The sequence below is a fragment of the Paroedura picta genome, chromosome 1 (genome assembly GCF_049243985.1).
Source record: "Paroedura picta isolate Pp20150507F chromosome 1, Ppicta_v3.0, whole genome shotgun sequence".
Classification (NCBI taxonomy): Eukaryota; Metazoa; Chordata; class Lepidosauria; order Squamata; family Gekkonidae; genus Paroedura; species Paroedura picta.
The window spans coordinates 44,104,273-44,119,240 of record NC_135369.1 but is presented as its reverse complement, the minus strand read 5'-3'; the positions used below and the strand labels follow the sequence as shown (position 1 = coordinate 44,119,240).

The window sequence follows — 14,968 nt, the reverse complement described above, 5'->3', positions numbered from 1 at the left end:
ACACGATAACCTTGGTTCACCAATTTGGTCCCCATCCAGATGGCCATAAAAAAGCCAAACTACCTGAACGCAGGATTTCAGCCTTAGCTGAAGTAATACATGGGAACAGAGATACCATTTAGGCATATTTTTCTTTGTACAAGCTCTAAAGCACTACCTGTATGAAAGAAAACAGCTAAGGCAAAATAAAGCAAGGTTTTAAAAAACGAAGCACCAATTTAGGACTGGGGGGGGATAATCTTTGTGGGGCTTGTCTTCCCCCCCTTCATTTGTCTACTTTTAAATTGTTCCATCTCTTAAACAGTACACTGAACACACACTCAACCTCTCACAAATATTTTGTCGCATATATTAAGAATGTGCAGGGCCACAAAATGGCTGGAACATGATGGGAAAGACTGCCTGCTGCTTGGGAGGAAACCTGTTTTTCCCAGCCACAAAACACTGCAGATTGCATTACAGCAAAAGCTCTAGCTATCTTTAGGTTTCCTGTGACAAGTGTGTACCAATTCCATGAGGGTTGCTCTCTTAGTCTGTAACTGCAGAAAACAGAAAGGGTTTTTTTTTTGTGTGTGTGTGGCAATGTTAAAGACAAAACACATTGATAGCTTTACAAGTTTCTGTATATCTGAGGCTTTCTTCATCAGATTCATGAGGGCTAATAGCTGTTTGCTTATGGTCCTGAAAGGCCCTGGAATTCGGAGCAGGGGTGGAGGTTTGTTCTACAGCAGAAACAAGCAATTGCTTTTTCAGAAAGTTGTAATCACTAAAGCTAGGTTCCTTCTGTGTACATACTCATCCCAGTATATTTCTATCGCATGAGAGATCTGCATAACCTATATACAATAGGAAGGGCAAAAGAAACGTGTATGTACCCCAAGGGAAATTTATGACATCTTGAAAATGATTGTCTGAAGTTCAGACTGTGGGGCTTTCCGCACCGGGATCTTTGTAGCAAATTGGTCACTGAATGAAAAATCGCCATTTAAAATAGTGGAATTCGTCGTTATGCATACCTGCCTTTGTAGTGGAATCCAGTTGCGTTTTGTAGCGTTTCCCACAGGCTTCCGGTCTCGGCAAAAATCGCTAGCCAGGAAGCGCTATTGCGAAGCTCGTCCCGCCCCTGGCCGTCAAGCAGCCAATGGGTGGCCGTTAGCATGCTCCCAAACAGCCCCTTTCCCTTTAAGAAAGTTTAAAAAAAAACACACACACACACCCATTGCAACGAATCTGTGTTGATTCGTTGCAACGGAGATACCCATCCAGCTGCCTGGTGTGTTTGAGCTGTCGTTTCATCGTTGCCACGCTCCCTCCGAGTGAAAAAAAAAATCCCCCCCCCTCTCACGGGCCCGATTTTCGGCCGAAAACAGTGTAAAAAATAAAGGGAAAATATATCAGCAAACGGGCTTCTCGGTGTTTGTGCTTAGTGACTCTGGGGAGGGACTGAAGCCGGGGAAGCCTCTAAACAGAAAGAGGCTCGCTGGTGCGTTTATCCCCGCTCGCTCGGAGAAAAAAAAATGGCGATCGCTTCGCCGGAAGATCAGAGGAGAGAGCCAGGGGGAGGGACTTTGTAGAAACCGCAACAATGTTAACGCACAGGTCTTTTTCGCTAGTGTTGCAGATTGGTTGCAGGAGTGTATCGCTTTCCGGAGGGTGAATCCACTTTTGGGGATTTCCCTGAAAGCGCTACAACGAAGCGCTTTTTGCTGATCGGTTTCAGGTGTGTGGCAGATTGTCAACGACGTTGTGCATAACGGCAAATCAATAGCGTTTTCAATTGGCAACCATTGTGCGATTTTGAAGGCGTGCGAAAAGCCCCTGTGTGTTGGCTTCAAACAGCTTTTTAGCTGATGAAAAAGGGAACAGGGGTCGACTTGCAGGATAGCGTAGCAGCCGAAAGAAGACACGACTCTATTGTTGCCATTAACTATAGGCCACAGCTTTTATTTGGAAAAACAACAACCTCCCTCTGGAGGGTTGGCATTCAGCACGAGGGTTGGAGCCAGACCATCAGCCGTCCGGCTGCTCATATCTGGTTCCCTGAGGTGCCCTGGGACCCGCATCATCCCAGCCGGGTGAGCGGGTCCCTTGCCTGCTGGGAATCCTCCACACGGGGAAGCGGCTTTGTGAAGGGGGCCAACGGGGCGCCCATCTCGTTTGGCCACTTCAGCCACTCAGCCAGCAAGCCCTTGGCCTCCCAGCCGGGTCAGCCGCACTCGCTGTCTGCCAACCTATATGAGGTTCCCCAACTGCCAGGGAGTCCGATACACAAACCGGACTCCCTGCCAACAGGCTCTCCCCCGTGCCCTGAACCGCAGCTATGACGAATCAATAAATAACATAACAGAACTAGCCATAAAATTGGCTGAACTCAACACGAAAAAAAAGGGGGTGGGAAGGGAGAAAAAGCTGTCCCTCCGCTTGGACGGAGAGGCGGGACAGAGCCACATGGTGGCTTTTATACCCGTCCCAGCTCCGCCTCCCCTTCCAGATGCCGACAGATGCTGGCATGCTGAAGCCTTGCCAGCCCGTCGCGTCTCTTTGGCCCGCTCTCCGCCGCGCCAACGGCATCCGCGGTGAGTCCCGGCCGCGATTTTCTCTTTGGCTACTGAAAAGGCAACACTGAAGATCGTGGGAATGGACAAAGGCAAGGGTTATAGTTAGGGGGGAAATTAGGTGAAATAGAATGAAAAAGCTGGCTGGATCCATCCCTGTATATCCAGCTAAAGTAACAAGAAAGATATTTATGCACAGATTTTTTTTTTTATGTGAAGTATCCCTAAAGTCAGTGTGACTATCACCTTACATACTTTGGTCACCTGTCTAAGTTGTGGGAAAGCCCCATGGTCTTACAGACTTTTCTTGATTTTAGACTTAACAAGACTCGCTGGGTGCCCCAGGAAAAAAGCCATGTTTGACACACAGCTGAACATATTTTTATGTGTTACATAATTGCACAGGACTCTCCCCACACATGCACCTATTTATCAACTGGGTTCCCCCCCCCCATTTTTTTGCTCTGATTGTTCATGCACAGTGCTACAAAGCTTCCTTGGCAAGCAATGAAATAATTAGCTTACTCTGTAAACAAGAGACAGTCAGCAAAATAGATATATTGGGAGGGGGGGAGATTCCCATCACTTTCATTAAAATGTATTTCTAATGAATGCAAGCATATCTTAAATGCCAGTTCAAGAAAATCAAGGTTTTCTTTGTGCCCGCTCTTGTTTTGTCAGCTGTCCCTCCCTTTATCTGTAATTTCAAAGAACCAAACCAGAAATGATGCTGGGAATTGAGCTCCTAGCATTTCTCTTTAAACAGCATGTTCAGGCCTGATTCAAACTAGGAAAACAGGACAAGAGAAGAAAGACTTTCTGTCCTGAAATAGCTTGACAGATCTGCTATTTGTTTGTTTGGCACAGACATACAGGCCCCCCTATCAGTACCTGCAAGTCTCCCCAACAGGACAGACATAGGCTTGCTTGGTGTTTATGCAGCCTAATCAGGGTGAGAGTTAAACCTTCTGGATTTTTAAAGATTCCACCCTCAGGTTTTAAAATGGTAATAATTCAGACAAACGAATGAGTGTGTACCAATGTGCCACCCCCCACCCCTTAGATTAATGAAGTTATACTATGAAATGGAGTCAGCTGTCATGGGTATGAGTTTTTGATGCATACTATTAACATTATTTGCATATGCTTTTCAGGAACTTGACATATACCCAAGCCAGTTGGTAGGCCCTTGCAGACTCATTCTGTGGTTGGTTCTATCGAACTAGCAAACCTTATGGCAGCCATTTCAAAATCTTTCTGTGTGAACTTTGAGATCCTACTAAGCACTAAATGTGAGCTTTAAAAAAACTAGCTCCTGAGCGTTGTAGAACATTTTCCCTGTCATATTTTAAGGTCTCCATTTTTGTTTATGAAGGCAAGACACATTAGGCAAGTCTCTCTGCAACTGAAACTTCTTCCCTTCCCTGTATTACTGTACTTCCCTTCCTCCAACTACATCATCATCATCATCAACTATTAAATATTTGGTTTGTTTGAGGTCAGTTTTATTTTCTGTCACCATCCAGCATCCAATATCTGACTGAAAGGAAGGTTGATCCAGTCTGTCTTCCTGTAGAATTTAAGGAACAGTAAGCTTTCTGCCTTATGTTTGTTAAGTGAATGCTGCTGGTCAGACTTGTAAGTAGCCATTCACCTGATTACCCATGTAAGTACAGATAAGTCTTACTCTGCCAAGCAAACATCCTCTCTTTCTTTCTCATTGAACCAAAAATGACTTTTTGGTTTATTTGCAAGTCTGCCATTAAGTACTCTCGCAAATGCCTGTTTCCAAATACAGGAGTGAATAGTGTGAAGAGTATAATGCCTGGTGCCTTTCCTTTCCCTTTTGTACATTCTAATGCAGATTTTACAAGATATCTGAATTCTCATGGGAACTCAGACTTTAAGAAATGTCACACCAACCCTATGGCCTTCCATCGTGTTTGCAGCAGCCTGCGTCTGCATCTCCACCCCCTTCTAGTCATGCTTGTTAAGGTGATGTAAAAGGATCCAGCTTCTGACAATGCAATTAGTGAACATGATCATCTTAACAAGATTTCTATATATTTACAAAACAAAGTTAGGACTTCACCAGTTATCTTGCGTGTTGACTTTTTGTATTTGCTGCTCACATTTCCTGTGAGGTTGAGTTTGTTTATCATGAAAAACTCTATTTTTAAACTGGTTTCTGCCAATAAGTGATTTGAATGCCAATTCCAGTCATTTGATGGTGTTTCACTTTGATGCAGAGTTGGTCCCTGCAGCTGCATCTTTGTAAAATAGGATGCTCAGTTTCACCATTTGCGGGGAGGGGGGTGAGGAACAACAGACATGTTTTCTAATATTATTTGGGAGGAAATCAGTTGTGCACAGAAAAGATGACTTCCTAAAACTATCTAAAGTCAAATTTTGTCCGGAGCCATCTGGTCTGATGCTATTCATGCAAATTAATATTTGTGGCTTATAGATTATATTTAAAAGATTTAAAAACATGCCTGACTTGCCAGTTGATATACCTGCTCTGTGGCTGCAGAGTTGCACATATGAGTTCACTTGAAGTCTGTACATAGAGGGATCTAAGTGTGTGTGAATGAGCCATCACTGATCAAAATTCCCCACATAAAACCATCATTTATACTGTCTCATGTGCAATACTTTAAAATGGAGCCCTTTCACACTAACTGCTGTAATCCACCTTTCAGGATTGCGACTGGGAGGCAAAGTTCTGCAGTGGTTCCAGTTCTACCACAAAGGTAGGTTTCATAGTATGATACTAAAGGGCTCATTCTCTGCCTCTTGGCCTCTGGTCTACAGGATACTATAAGGTTCCATCTTGTCCCCCATGCTTTTCAACATCTATGTAGAACTGCTGGGAGAGATCATCTGGAGACTTGGGCTGAGTTGCCACCAATATGCAGGTGACAGTCAACTCTATTCGGTATTACCAGTAGATCTAAGGGAGGCTGTGGAAACTGTAAGCAGGTACCTGAAGACAGTTTTGGAATGGATGAGGGCTAACAAACTGAAACTTAATCCAGACCAGAGGTCCTACTGGTGAGAGGGAGGGCTGATCAAGGAAACTGGTTATCTCCTGATTCTAATGTGGCCGCGCTGTCCCTAAAGGAACAGATTTGTATTTTGATGGTGCTCTTGGACCTGGATTTCCAGTTGAATAAACAAGTGGAAACTGTGGCCAGGTGTGCCTTTCACAATCTTTGGCAAGTGAGCCAATCGCTGTCCTTCCCAGGTAGGAAAGAGCTTGCCACTGTTGTGCATGCCCTGGTGACTTGTGTGTTAGATTATTGCAGTATACTCTATATGGGGCTGCCCTTGAAGACTGAAAGCTGCAGTTAGAACAGGATGCCGTAGACAGAATGGAGTTGATCATAGGGACCATATCGCCCCTGTCTTGTTCCATCTATCCTGTCTCCCAGTTTGTTTCTGGACTCTATTCAAGGTTCTAGTGCTGACTGTTAAAGATCTATATGGCTTGGGGCCAGCATACCTTAAGGATTGCCTTCTCATACATGAAACTGCCCATCGACTCTGGTCGTCTTCAGAGGCCCTGCTTCAGGTGACCCTGCCACCTGAGGCTACACAGGTGGCAACCTCCCCAAAGGCCCTTTCCAGTTGTGCTGCCCAAACTTTGGTACCCCCCCTCCTCAGGGAGATTCATCTGGCTTCCTCTATTCATTTCTTTTGATTGGCATATTCACAACTGTTATTGGCCCTCCTCCCTGCTTGTGGTGTTATATGTATGTTTTTATTTGATTATTTTATGTGCACTTTATTTTAATATTGCTTTAATGTTGAAATATTTTAATAGGACTTTGGGACCCTACTTAGGTAGGGAAGTCACTTGGAAATGTTTTTAATTGATTAATATTGTCAGTGAAAATAGAATATAAATGAAATATTGTCAGTGAAAATAGAAAGCAACTACAGAGTCTGCAACTCATTTTTCTGTGTTGCAATATAAAGTATCCCTCATACCAGTCAAACAGCAACTGCTCTAGTAGCAAACCTCAGCACTCTAATCTCGTGCTCTTTCATAACTTTCCATACTAATTTGTAAACTGGATGGTGTTTTGTTCTTGTTTTTTTAATGGGCTACTGGAGCCATATGAGGGTTGCCTTGGGGTGTCAGAAACGGGCTGCTGGACCGTGCCCCCTTGCTCTGGTCCCTCCTCAGCAAACTGCTCATAATCTTATATTGAAGCTCAAACGTAAGGAGAAAGGGAAACATCTGTCTCCAATACAAATATGCTTCCATATGAGTAGACTTTACTGCAAATATTCAAGAGCAGGTCTAGAGCTGTGCGGTGTTGGAAAATATGCTAAATTACACCCACAATTTCCAAGGCAAAGCTCTTGTTTTTACTTGTAACTCAGCTATCTCTTTGTACCAGGAAGTTTCTATTTCTGTCAAATCATATATTCCTTCCCAGGAAATGTTTGACTAATAAAAGCTCCTTTTATATATATCATTTTTAAAAATGTGTTAAATCATGTGATGCTGTTGTGGTGGATGAACCACTGAAGATCAGGATCATCCATAGCACCCTGATCCCTAAACATGTTTACCCAGACGCAAGTCCACTTCCAACCTCCAACTGCATAGTCTTAGTTTTGGAACTCATTGGTCCTTTCATTGTTGTTAACAAGGGTATGTATGCTTACTTGTGAATGCTTTCGCAATGTGTTGAAGCTTGTTTTGAAATTCCTTTTGTATTTGTTATCCTTTTGCAATTTAAATCTTAAAAATTGGATTTAAAGAGAAGGATGTGAATCCTACTGATTTCAATGTGACCAGCTTCCAAAATGAGACTGTAGTCCAAGAGACACAACATGCCTCTGAACATTGCTGTTCCATTCATCTCTCATGGGCTGCTTGCCCATTAGCCATTTAGTCTGGAATGGCAATGTTGTTTTACTCAGTCCTATTTACTGGAGATTCTGGTGGTGGTGGTGGCGGCGGCGGCAGCAAGTGCCATCCGGCTGCAGCTGACTTTTGGTGACTCCCCAAACAGATGTTCAGAGTGGTTTGGCGTTGCTGGCCTCTGCGTAGTGACCCTTGGATTTCTTGGTGGTCTCCCCTCCAAGTACTAAGCAGGATCGACACTGCTTAGCTTCTGAGATCTGGCAAGATCAGGCTAGCCTGGGCCAGGCAGGTCAGGGCAATGGAGAATCTAGATGATGTGACTGGCGACCTGTTGCACTCTCTTTTCTCAGACCCAAATAGTGGCAATTTATTTAAAAATAAAATGCATCTGCAGCACCAAGCTGGCCTATGTGGAGTCAAAGCACTGTTGTTAACCCACTGTTCTTCCTAAGGGTGGCATGCTCCATCTTCTGCACAACTTTCCTGCGAGGTGGGCTAGTCTCAGTGACTGGCTCAATGTCACTCAATAAATATAGGTGACTGTTGAGATTTGAACTTGTGTCTCCCCAGTTGTACTCCATCCCTCTGGTGCTTCTCGGTTTCCCATAAGTTTTTTCTTTTCTTTTGTTCTTCTTTCAATGGAAGTTCCCTGTAGTTAACCAGGGCACTAATGAATCAAGTTAATCATCAGTTTTTATTGTGTGTGCGTGTGTGAAATTAAGTAGTACTTTTTACTTGATAGGCAAAGCTACTCTAAATGTTTTATTTGAATTGTCATTATGGAACTCTTAGAAAGTTAACATCATTAAAAAAATAAGTAGAGGTTTTGACTCCAAGTGGAAAAGTATTACTTCACCCGCTTCCCCTTGCCTTGATAATTACCATGACAATTTATGACTAGCATGGCTGATCACAGAAGAAAGGAAGTATTTAATTAGATAGTAAAAGCAGTGGGAAGAAAGGAATATGGTGGGGGAAGCAGGATCTTTGCTAAATGAAACTCACTTCTAAACAAACATGTAGTAGGATCTTCGCCACAGAAATGGAAGTTGATGCGTTTGTATGTGGAATATGGCAATATGTTAATTGCTCTCCGGAACTCCAATTTTGAGTCTACACCTAGGTGATTTAGTTCAAAAGTGTCCTGTTTTAAAAAGAAGCCTCAATTAACAGCTATCCTTCATTAATTTGTATCATCTTTTATAAAAGCAGTCTAACACAGTAACCATCACATCCAACAGTAGTGAATTCTAAAATCTGTGGGAAAATACTTCCTTCTGCTTGTCCTTAACCTACTGAAAATCCTAAGCACTTCTGACAGAGTATACTTTGATCCAACTGAAGTTAGTGATGTCTCTACTGAAAGCAATGACATTTAAAATGTGCTCAGGGGTCTAGCAGTAGAGCCTCTGCTAGCCCTTTAAGTGCCACCCTGAATGCTATGTCAATAGCTTCCCTTATAGCCCTCTACACAGGATGTATCAATGTGCAGGACCAGTGTGCATAGAGAGCATGATTTAAAGTGTAGATGCTGCACTTGCCAAGTGTGACCATATGCCTACATGTGTATAAACTGTGTACCACAGGCCCTATCCCCATGACTGGGAACAATGGGAACAGCTGTTCCTGATTACAGGGAGGCAACCTATGTGCAAACCCTTGAACTCACAGGTGTTGTTCTATATTCAGTCAAATTCATATTTGATGAACAAATTGGTTTTTGGAGGAGACACTCTTAGGTCCCTTTTTCTCTGATGTCCTTTGGAAAGAGTTTCAGGGTTTAATACTTTCTGTTATAAGAGGTGGGCTATTTAAACATCATTTGAACATAATTTCTCTTCTTTGTGCCTGCAGAGTTTCCTGTGTTTAGAGTATGTTCCCCCACAAAAAGTGCAACTGTAAACAAAATTATCAGTGGCAGGATTATTTTCTGCATGAAATTAGAGTCCAGTGACACCTTTAAGACCAATAAAGTTTTATTCTGGGTCTAAGCTTATGTGCTTACAAAAGCTTAGACGCAGAATAAAACTTTGTTGGTCTCAAGGGTGCCACGGGACTCAAGCTTTGTTCTGCTGATTCAGACCAGCATGGCTACCTATCTGAATCGAGCATTATTTTCTGGATTTTAGAGGCAAGAGGGAAGAACAGTAGGAGCCAGAGGAAATAAAGGACAGTTTTTGGAGGGTTCTTGGAGGGTTAACACAGGAGAAAAGCTACACATGTTTGTCTCAGGTGGTTAGTCATGTTGGTTTGCATTTAAAGACCTAGATCCAAGTCCAGTAACACGTTTTAAACTGACAAGATTAACAAGGTATAAGCTCTTGAGAGTCAAAGTTCCCTTATCTTATTTGCCTCTTGAAAGCTTATATCCTAAAACTCTTGTCAGTCGCCAAGGTGCTACTGGAATCCCATCTAGCTCTTCTGCTTGCTCCAGAAACACACTACTGATGCTTCCACTGTCACCACTGCTTGGCGGGATTGTAATTGGATGCAGCCCATTCTAGCCCATGTATTGTCCTTTTAGCAGGATTGAATGCACAAATTGGGACTGTGGAGGGGGATGGAAAGCTAGAGAGGACAATACAGATTAGAAAACAGGCAGCAAACATTAATGATGTACTGCACAATGCAAATAAAGCTGTTTCATCTCCCCCCACACACACACACCCACACACACCTGTTTGTAACCTTTATGATGTCCCCAGCCTGCCTTAAAGAGGGTTGTGTGGTATAGTCTGTGGCTGGAGGTTTCTCTTTCCTGCAGGAAGAAAAATAAAGCAAGGCCTCTAGTGCGGGAACCTCAAGAGAGCAGTAATGAACAAGAGTCTTGTGACATGCTGAGGACTTAACAAAATTCTGTTCTAGCATCAAAGCTTTAAAGGACAGGAGCCCATTTCTCAGGTGCTAGGAGGGGATCCCTGCTATGCAGGTCTTTTACGTAGGAGGTCTGAAAAAACAAACAGCATGGTCAAGTGGCCACTAAATGAAGGCTATATAGAGTGAAATGTAATTATGTAAAATTCTCATCTGATCTAATTGCCCAGATTCATGAATAAAACTTGATTAGTCTTTAAGGTGCCATGAGATTCCTGTTTATTTTTGCCATAACAAATTGATATGGGTGCTCTGTCTGAAATCCAAAGAGCAGTGCCATTTGATTTGATTTATTTTGCTGTTCTAGGTAATAAGAGATTAGAAAGCAGTTGTGTTGTTTGTTTTAATGTTGGGGTCCTCCAGTGAGAGAGAACTGCATACCTGACAGTTACCAGCATTCAGTTTAGTCCTGTAGTGACATCGCTACCAGACCCACCACATTCCCTTCCTTGAGTTTTGTCTGAGCACAAATTCTACATATGGAACCAGCTAATTAGCTGAAATGTTTTAATCACTCCCCATAGGAGCCCCAGAATGGCTTACAATCACCTTCCCTTCCTCTCCCCTGTGAGGTAGGGACTGAGAGAGCTCTAAGATTACTGCTCTGCAAGAATAGCTCTGAGAGAACTGTAACTGAGTCAAGATTGCCTATCTGGCTGAATATGGAAGACTGGGGACTCAAGTGATTGTTCTCCAGATTAGAATCCCCAGTTCTTAACAGCTATACCATGCAGGCACTCTGTATATTCTCAGGGGAATTGGCACTTATGAACAGCTCCTTTGTCCTAGGAGAAATGCTCTCTGCACTGATCATTGCCATCTATGATCAGAGCCTTTGTTTCAGGCTGGGAAGTGGGATGCTCCATTGACCCGGGAAAGTGTACTATGCAGTCACCCAGGGACAGCATCCCCTTCTGTGCCTGGGAAGGGGCCTCGGTTTACACATGTCAAAGCAGGAGCAGTGGCCGCCCACCAGCCCCCTCGTGGTCCCATTACTGGTGCTGCCCCCTCCACTGCCTCCTCCTCTGTACCCACGGAGACCCTTCTCAGACACTGGCAGGACTTGAGCAGCAGCTGGATGGTGATGGATTTCCAGAAGGACATGGCCAGCACCATCTCCCGTTTGCTGCAGCCCATGAAGACCAGCATCGCCTACATCTTACCCGACCCTGGAGAAGGCTCCTCAGGCTAAGGCTGCATTGCTGCTGCTGCCCAGCCCAGTCACACCATCTCCATGGAAACCATGGCTCAGGTGGCCCAGCCCATGCAGAAGGCTGCCATGGGTGTGAGTCCTGATCTAGAAGCTCTTCCGCTCTTTCTTTCCCTGCTGGTGTTCTTTGCTCCACCTGCTATGGATTCAGGAATTGCTTGCTCTCCAGCATACCTCACCCAGGCAGCCTCTTTTTGAGATCTCGTCCTACATATGGTGCTCTGCCTGCTGGCTGAGTGCTGCTTGGCGAGGGCAAGGGGGAAATGCAATGTCACTCCTGTTAGTGACTTCCATTGCAGTTCCCCCCTAGGGTGTAGCTAAAGATGTTTCCACCTTAATACATATTGAAGCATCTTCCTTAACCGTTTTGTTATAGTAGAGCCCTGTTACCTATGCAAAAATGAGCTTTAAAATGAGGCCATGACTTGTAAATACAACATGTCCCATTCTACGGCAAGTAGAATGAGCACACATTTACAAGGAATATGACCTTGAACCCAGTTTAAGAGGCTTGCAACTATATTGCGATATGTCTGATGACTCTGCAAACTCTCAACAGCATATACAACTATGGTGCCTTGCATGCCAGGACTCATGGCCAGATTTGAATTTTCAAGAGGAGAGGAATTTTTCTCTTCCTTCACCTACCATGAGAGGAATAGCCTGGCACAAGGTGTTGGGGTGAAGGGATAAGCATCACAAGGTTAATTCTGATCTGTAATTGCCCCTACCCTTAGAATCATGTTTTCTTGGCAACTTGATTTGGAAATACTTCTCTATTTGGAGTTGCTCCTTCCAGTGTAGATGCAAGCAGCCAGCTGCCACCCCTATGAGGCTGAATGCCCCATAAAGGCTGACAAATTTATTGTGGCATAATCTTTCTCGTGGCCGTTTATTTGTGTAGTGAATGTATGTGCTTTAAATGGTGCAACACAAATCAATTTTTTGTCAAGGAAGCAGAGTATCCTTTTCCAGCAGCACTGTCTATTTCACTGGCATGGCAGTTTTCAGAACAAAATTTATAACTGTGTCATTTTATTTTATATTTTGGGGGATTTCAACATGTTGCTGCTTTTTTTTAAATTAAGGTGTGTGGGACTGCTCTTGTGGATGTTTCATAGAATCAAAAGTTGCAGAAGCTTCTTCCTCCTCTGCATCTGGGCTTGTTTTCTTTACTTTAGTTGGCTTTGAAACTGGGAGGGAAAAATCATGTGCTCAGGTGGGAGTATGCCCAGGGAAGATGCAGCCTCCCCTAAGTATCCCTCCCTCCCTCCTGCCTACAGATCCTTCTCTGTAGTGGCCCCTTTCCTTTCTCCTTTTCTCATAGGATGGGGCCACATATTTGTCAAAACAATGACCAGTGTCCAAACTATCTCCAGACTTTGGCTTTTGACAAGGTGGTGGTGGTGATTTTTGCTGATTCCCCCCTTTCAATGCAGACCTTTGTCCTTATGGGTAAATGCAGTCTGTGATCAAATAAAACCGTAAAATCCTAAAGTTGGACATGGCCATACAGACCATCTAGTCCAACCCCCTGCTTAATGCAAGATCAGCCTAAAGCATCCAGGATAAGTATCTGTCCAGCCACTGCTTGAAGATTGCCAGTGAGGGGGAACTCACCACCTCCTTAGGCAGCTGATTCCACTTCTGAACTACTCTGACTGTGAATTTCTTCTTCTTCTTGATATCTAGCTGGTACTGTTCTACATGATGTTTAAACCCATTACTGCAGTTCCTGTTCTCTGCAAACTGCTCCTTGACCTCCTCCAACTGACAACCTTTCAAATACTTGAAGAGAGAAATCATGTCTCCCCTCAACCTCCTCTCCAAGCTGAGGGTGCTAGAGAGCAACCCACACATTATGAAAAACATGTTCCTTCCATAGGAACAGAGAGGTTGAAAATGGGGCCCATTTTGGCTGCTTGTTTGTGTTTAGCGTTGGCTGGGTATGTGGGCTGCTGTTCTATCTGGGGTTCAGTGGGGAGGGAGAAGTGTTAACCTTCCTTCAGGTTGGGTAGACTGTGTGTGTATCACATAGAGAAAACATTCTGAGATTGTAACTGAGCTAATGAGTTTCAGCCTAACTGGGGGAGGGTATGGCTAGAAAGTTTCATTGGAAAAAAATGTGGAACTAATGACATTTGTAACCACAAAGCTGGGTGCCAAGTATAGAGCCTGTCGGATGATCTCTATTTAGATATGTTTCATATACTTAGTTTCAGTATTCCCTGAAATGCTTCATGTCACAGCCCTGAAAACTAAATTCGTGCTGCAGCCTTGACTATAACTGTGGGTGTATTTTAATGGGTTGTAAATTTGACTTTATTAGATGTGGTTTGTAACTGCGCATTGCCTCAGGGGCTACATTTTAGCAGAAAGGCTTGAGCATACAAGACTTCTGTATGCTGTTGACCATACAACCTGGTGCTCTCTGCTCTGCCTGGCTCTCCGGGGGTATTCCAAAGCCCTGATTCTTTTATGTGGGAGTGTCATGACTGAACTACAGTCACATCTTCAGAACTCTTAAGGCCTGATTCATCTGTTGTTGCAGTGGTCTTACAGCCTTTTCCTCATAGTTTGCTTCCTGCTGCTCCAGGAGCATTCAGGTGAAGCAGCCATGATGGTAATTTGACTGATATGTCTCTTCGCATGTCAGTGTCACTTCCCAGGGAATGTAGCATAAAGAATGAACCCATGCATTATTTTTCCTGACTGGATTTCACTACAGCATCATGTAGCAACCCTCTTATTGGGTGTGGGAGTACTTTTGTAATTCTCACACAGCCCCAGAATAGCTGCCGGGGAGGTGGAACTAACCACAAAATAGCTGCCACAGGAGGCGGAGCCAACCTCAAAATGTCAGGAAGTGAGGTTATGCTTAACTGAGATGGTAGATTTTCAAGATCTCAGGCAGAAGCTCTGTTTAACAGAATGCTATTCAAAATGAATATATTGGATTTTTAAATTTTAAAAATTGCAAACATGGAGCTTACCTAGAGACAGTGATGGTACCTGAGCTGTGGTGGCAGCTGCTACCAAAGCAGTTTTGTCCAAAGCCTTGATGGCGAATCAGAAGCGCTGGCTGGCAAAACCCCACCTATCCACTTTTTTAAAGCACTTGGCAGACCCCAGGAAAGGTATTGGCAGGCACCACATTGGGGATCATGCTATAGACTTTACAAAACCATTAAGAGCCATCAAGTCTGTGCTGCCAGATGAGTTCTGTGGATCAAGTCAGGAGCAGGCTTTTTGGTAGATTTATTTATAAAGGATGAGTGAGGTCTGATCTACACACATGCAGCAGAATGATGCGGCAGAGACCAGATGTGTTAAAGTGAACTGCATCACTCGAGGCTGTAGATGGTGAGATCACATTTTTAGACTCTCTTGGGAACAGAGAATGTAGTTGTGATCTGAAATATGATGACTATAGGTACAGTAGATCTC

At 43.8% G+C, this 14,968-nt stretch overlaps 1 protein-coding gene across 29 annotated transcripts in view; it reads left to right on the top strand.

The window, feature by feature from the left end:
- Positions 1 to 14,968, top strand: part of LOC143836597 (uncharacterized) — a 301,478-nt gene that overhangs the window by 127,924 nt on the left and 158,586 nt on the right. For 21 of the 29 annotated variants that reach the window (XR_013230666.1, XR_013230662.1, XR_013230668.1 and 18 more), the window contains one exon: positions 5,258 to 5,308. The exons of 5 other annotated variants lie outside the window; for them this stretch is intronic. Coding sequence is in view for 20 of the 24 variants with exons in the window: in XM_077336223.1 (XP_077192338.1) it covers positions 5,258 to 5,308 (51 nt within the window). In the remaining 4 variants the exon portion in view is untranslated. Of the gene's footprint in view, positions 1 to 4,419; positions 4,551 to 5,257; positions 5,309 to 7,105; positions 7,222 to 14,968 lie in introns of those variants that run through there. 3 more of the 29 variants (XM_077336165.1, XM_077336174.1, XR_013230678.1) reach the window with 2 other exon arrangements.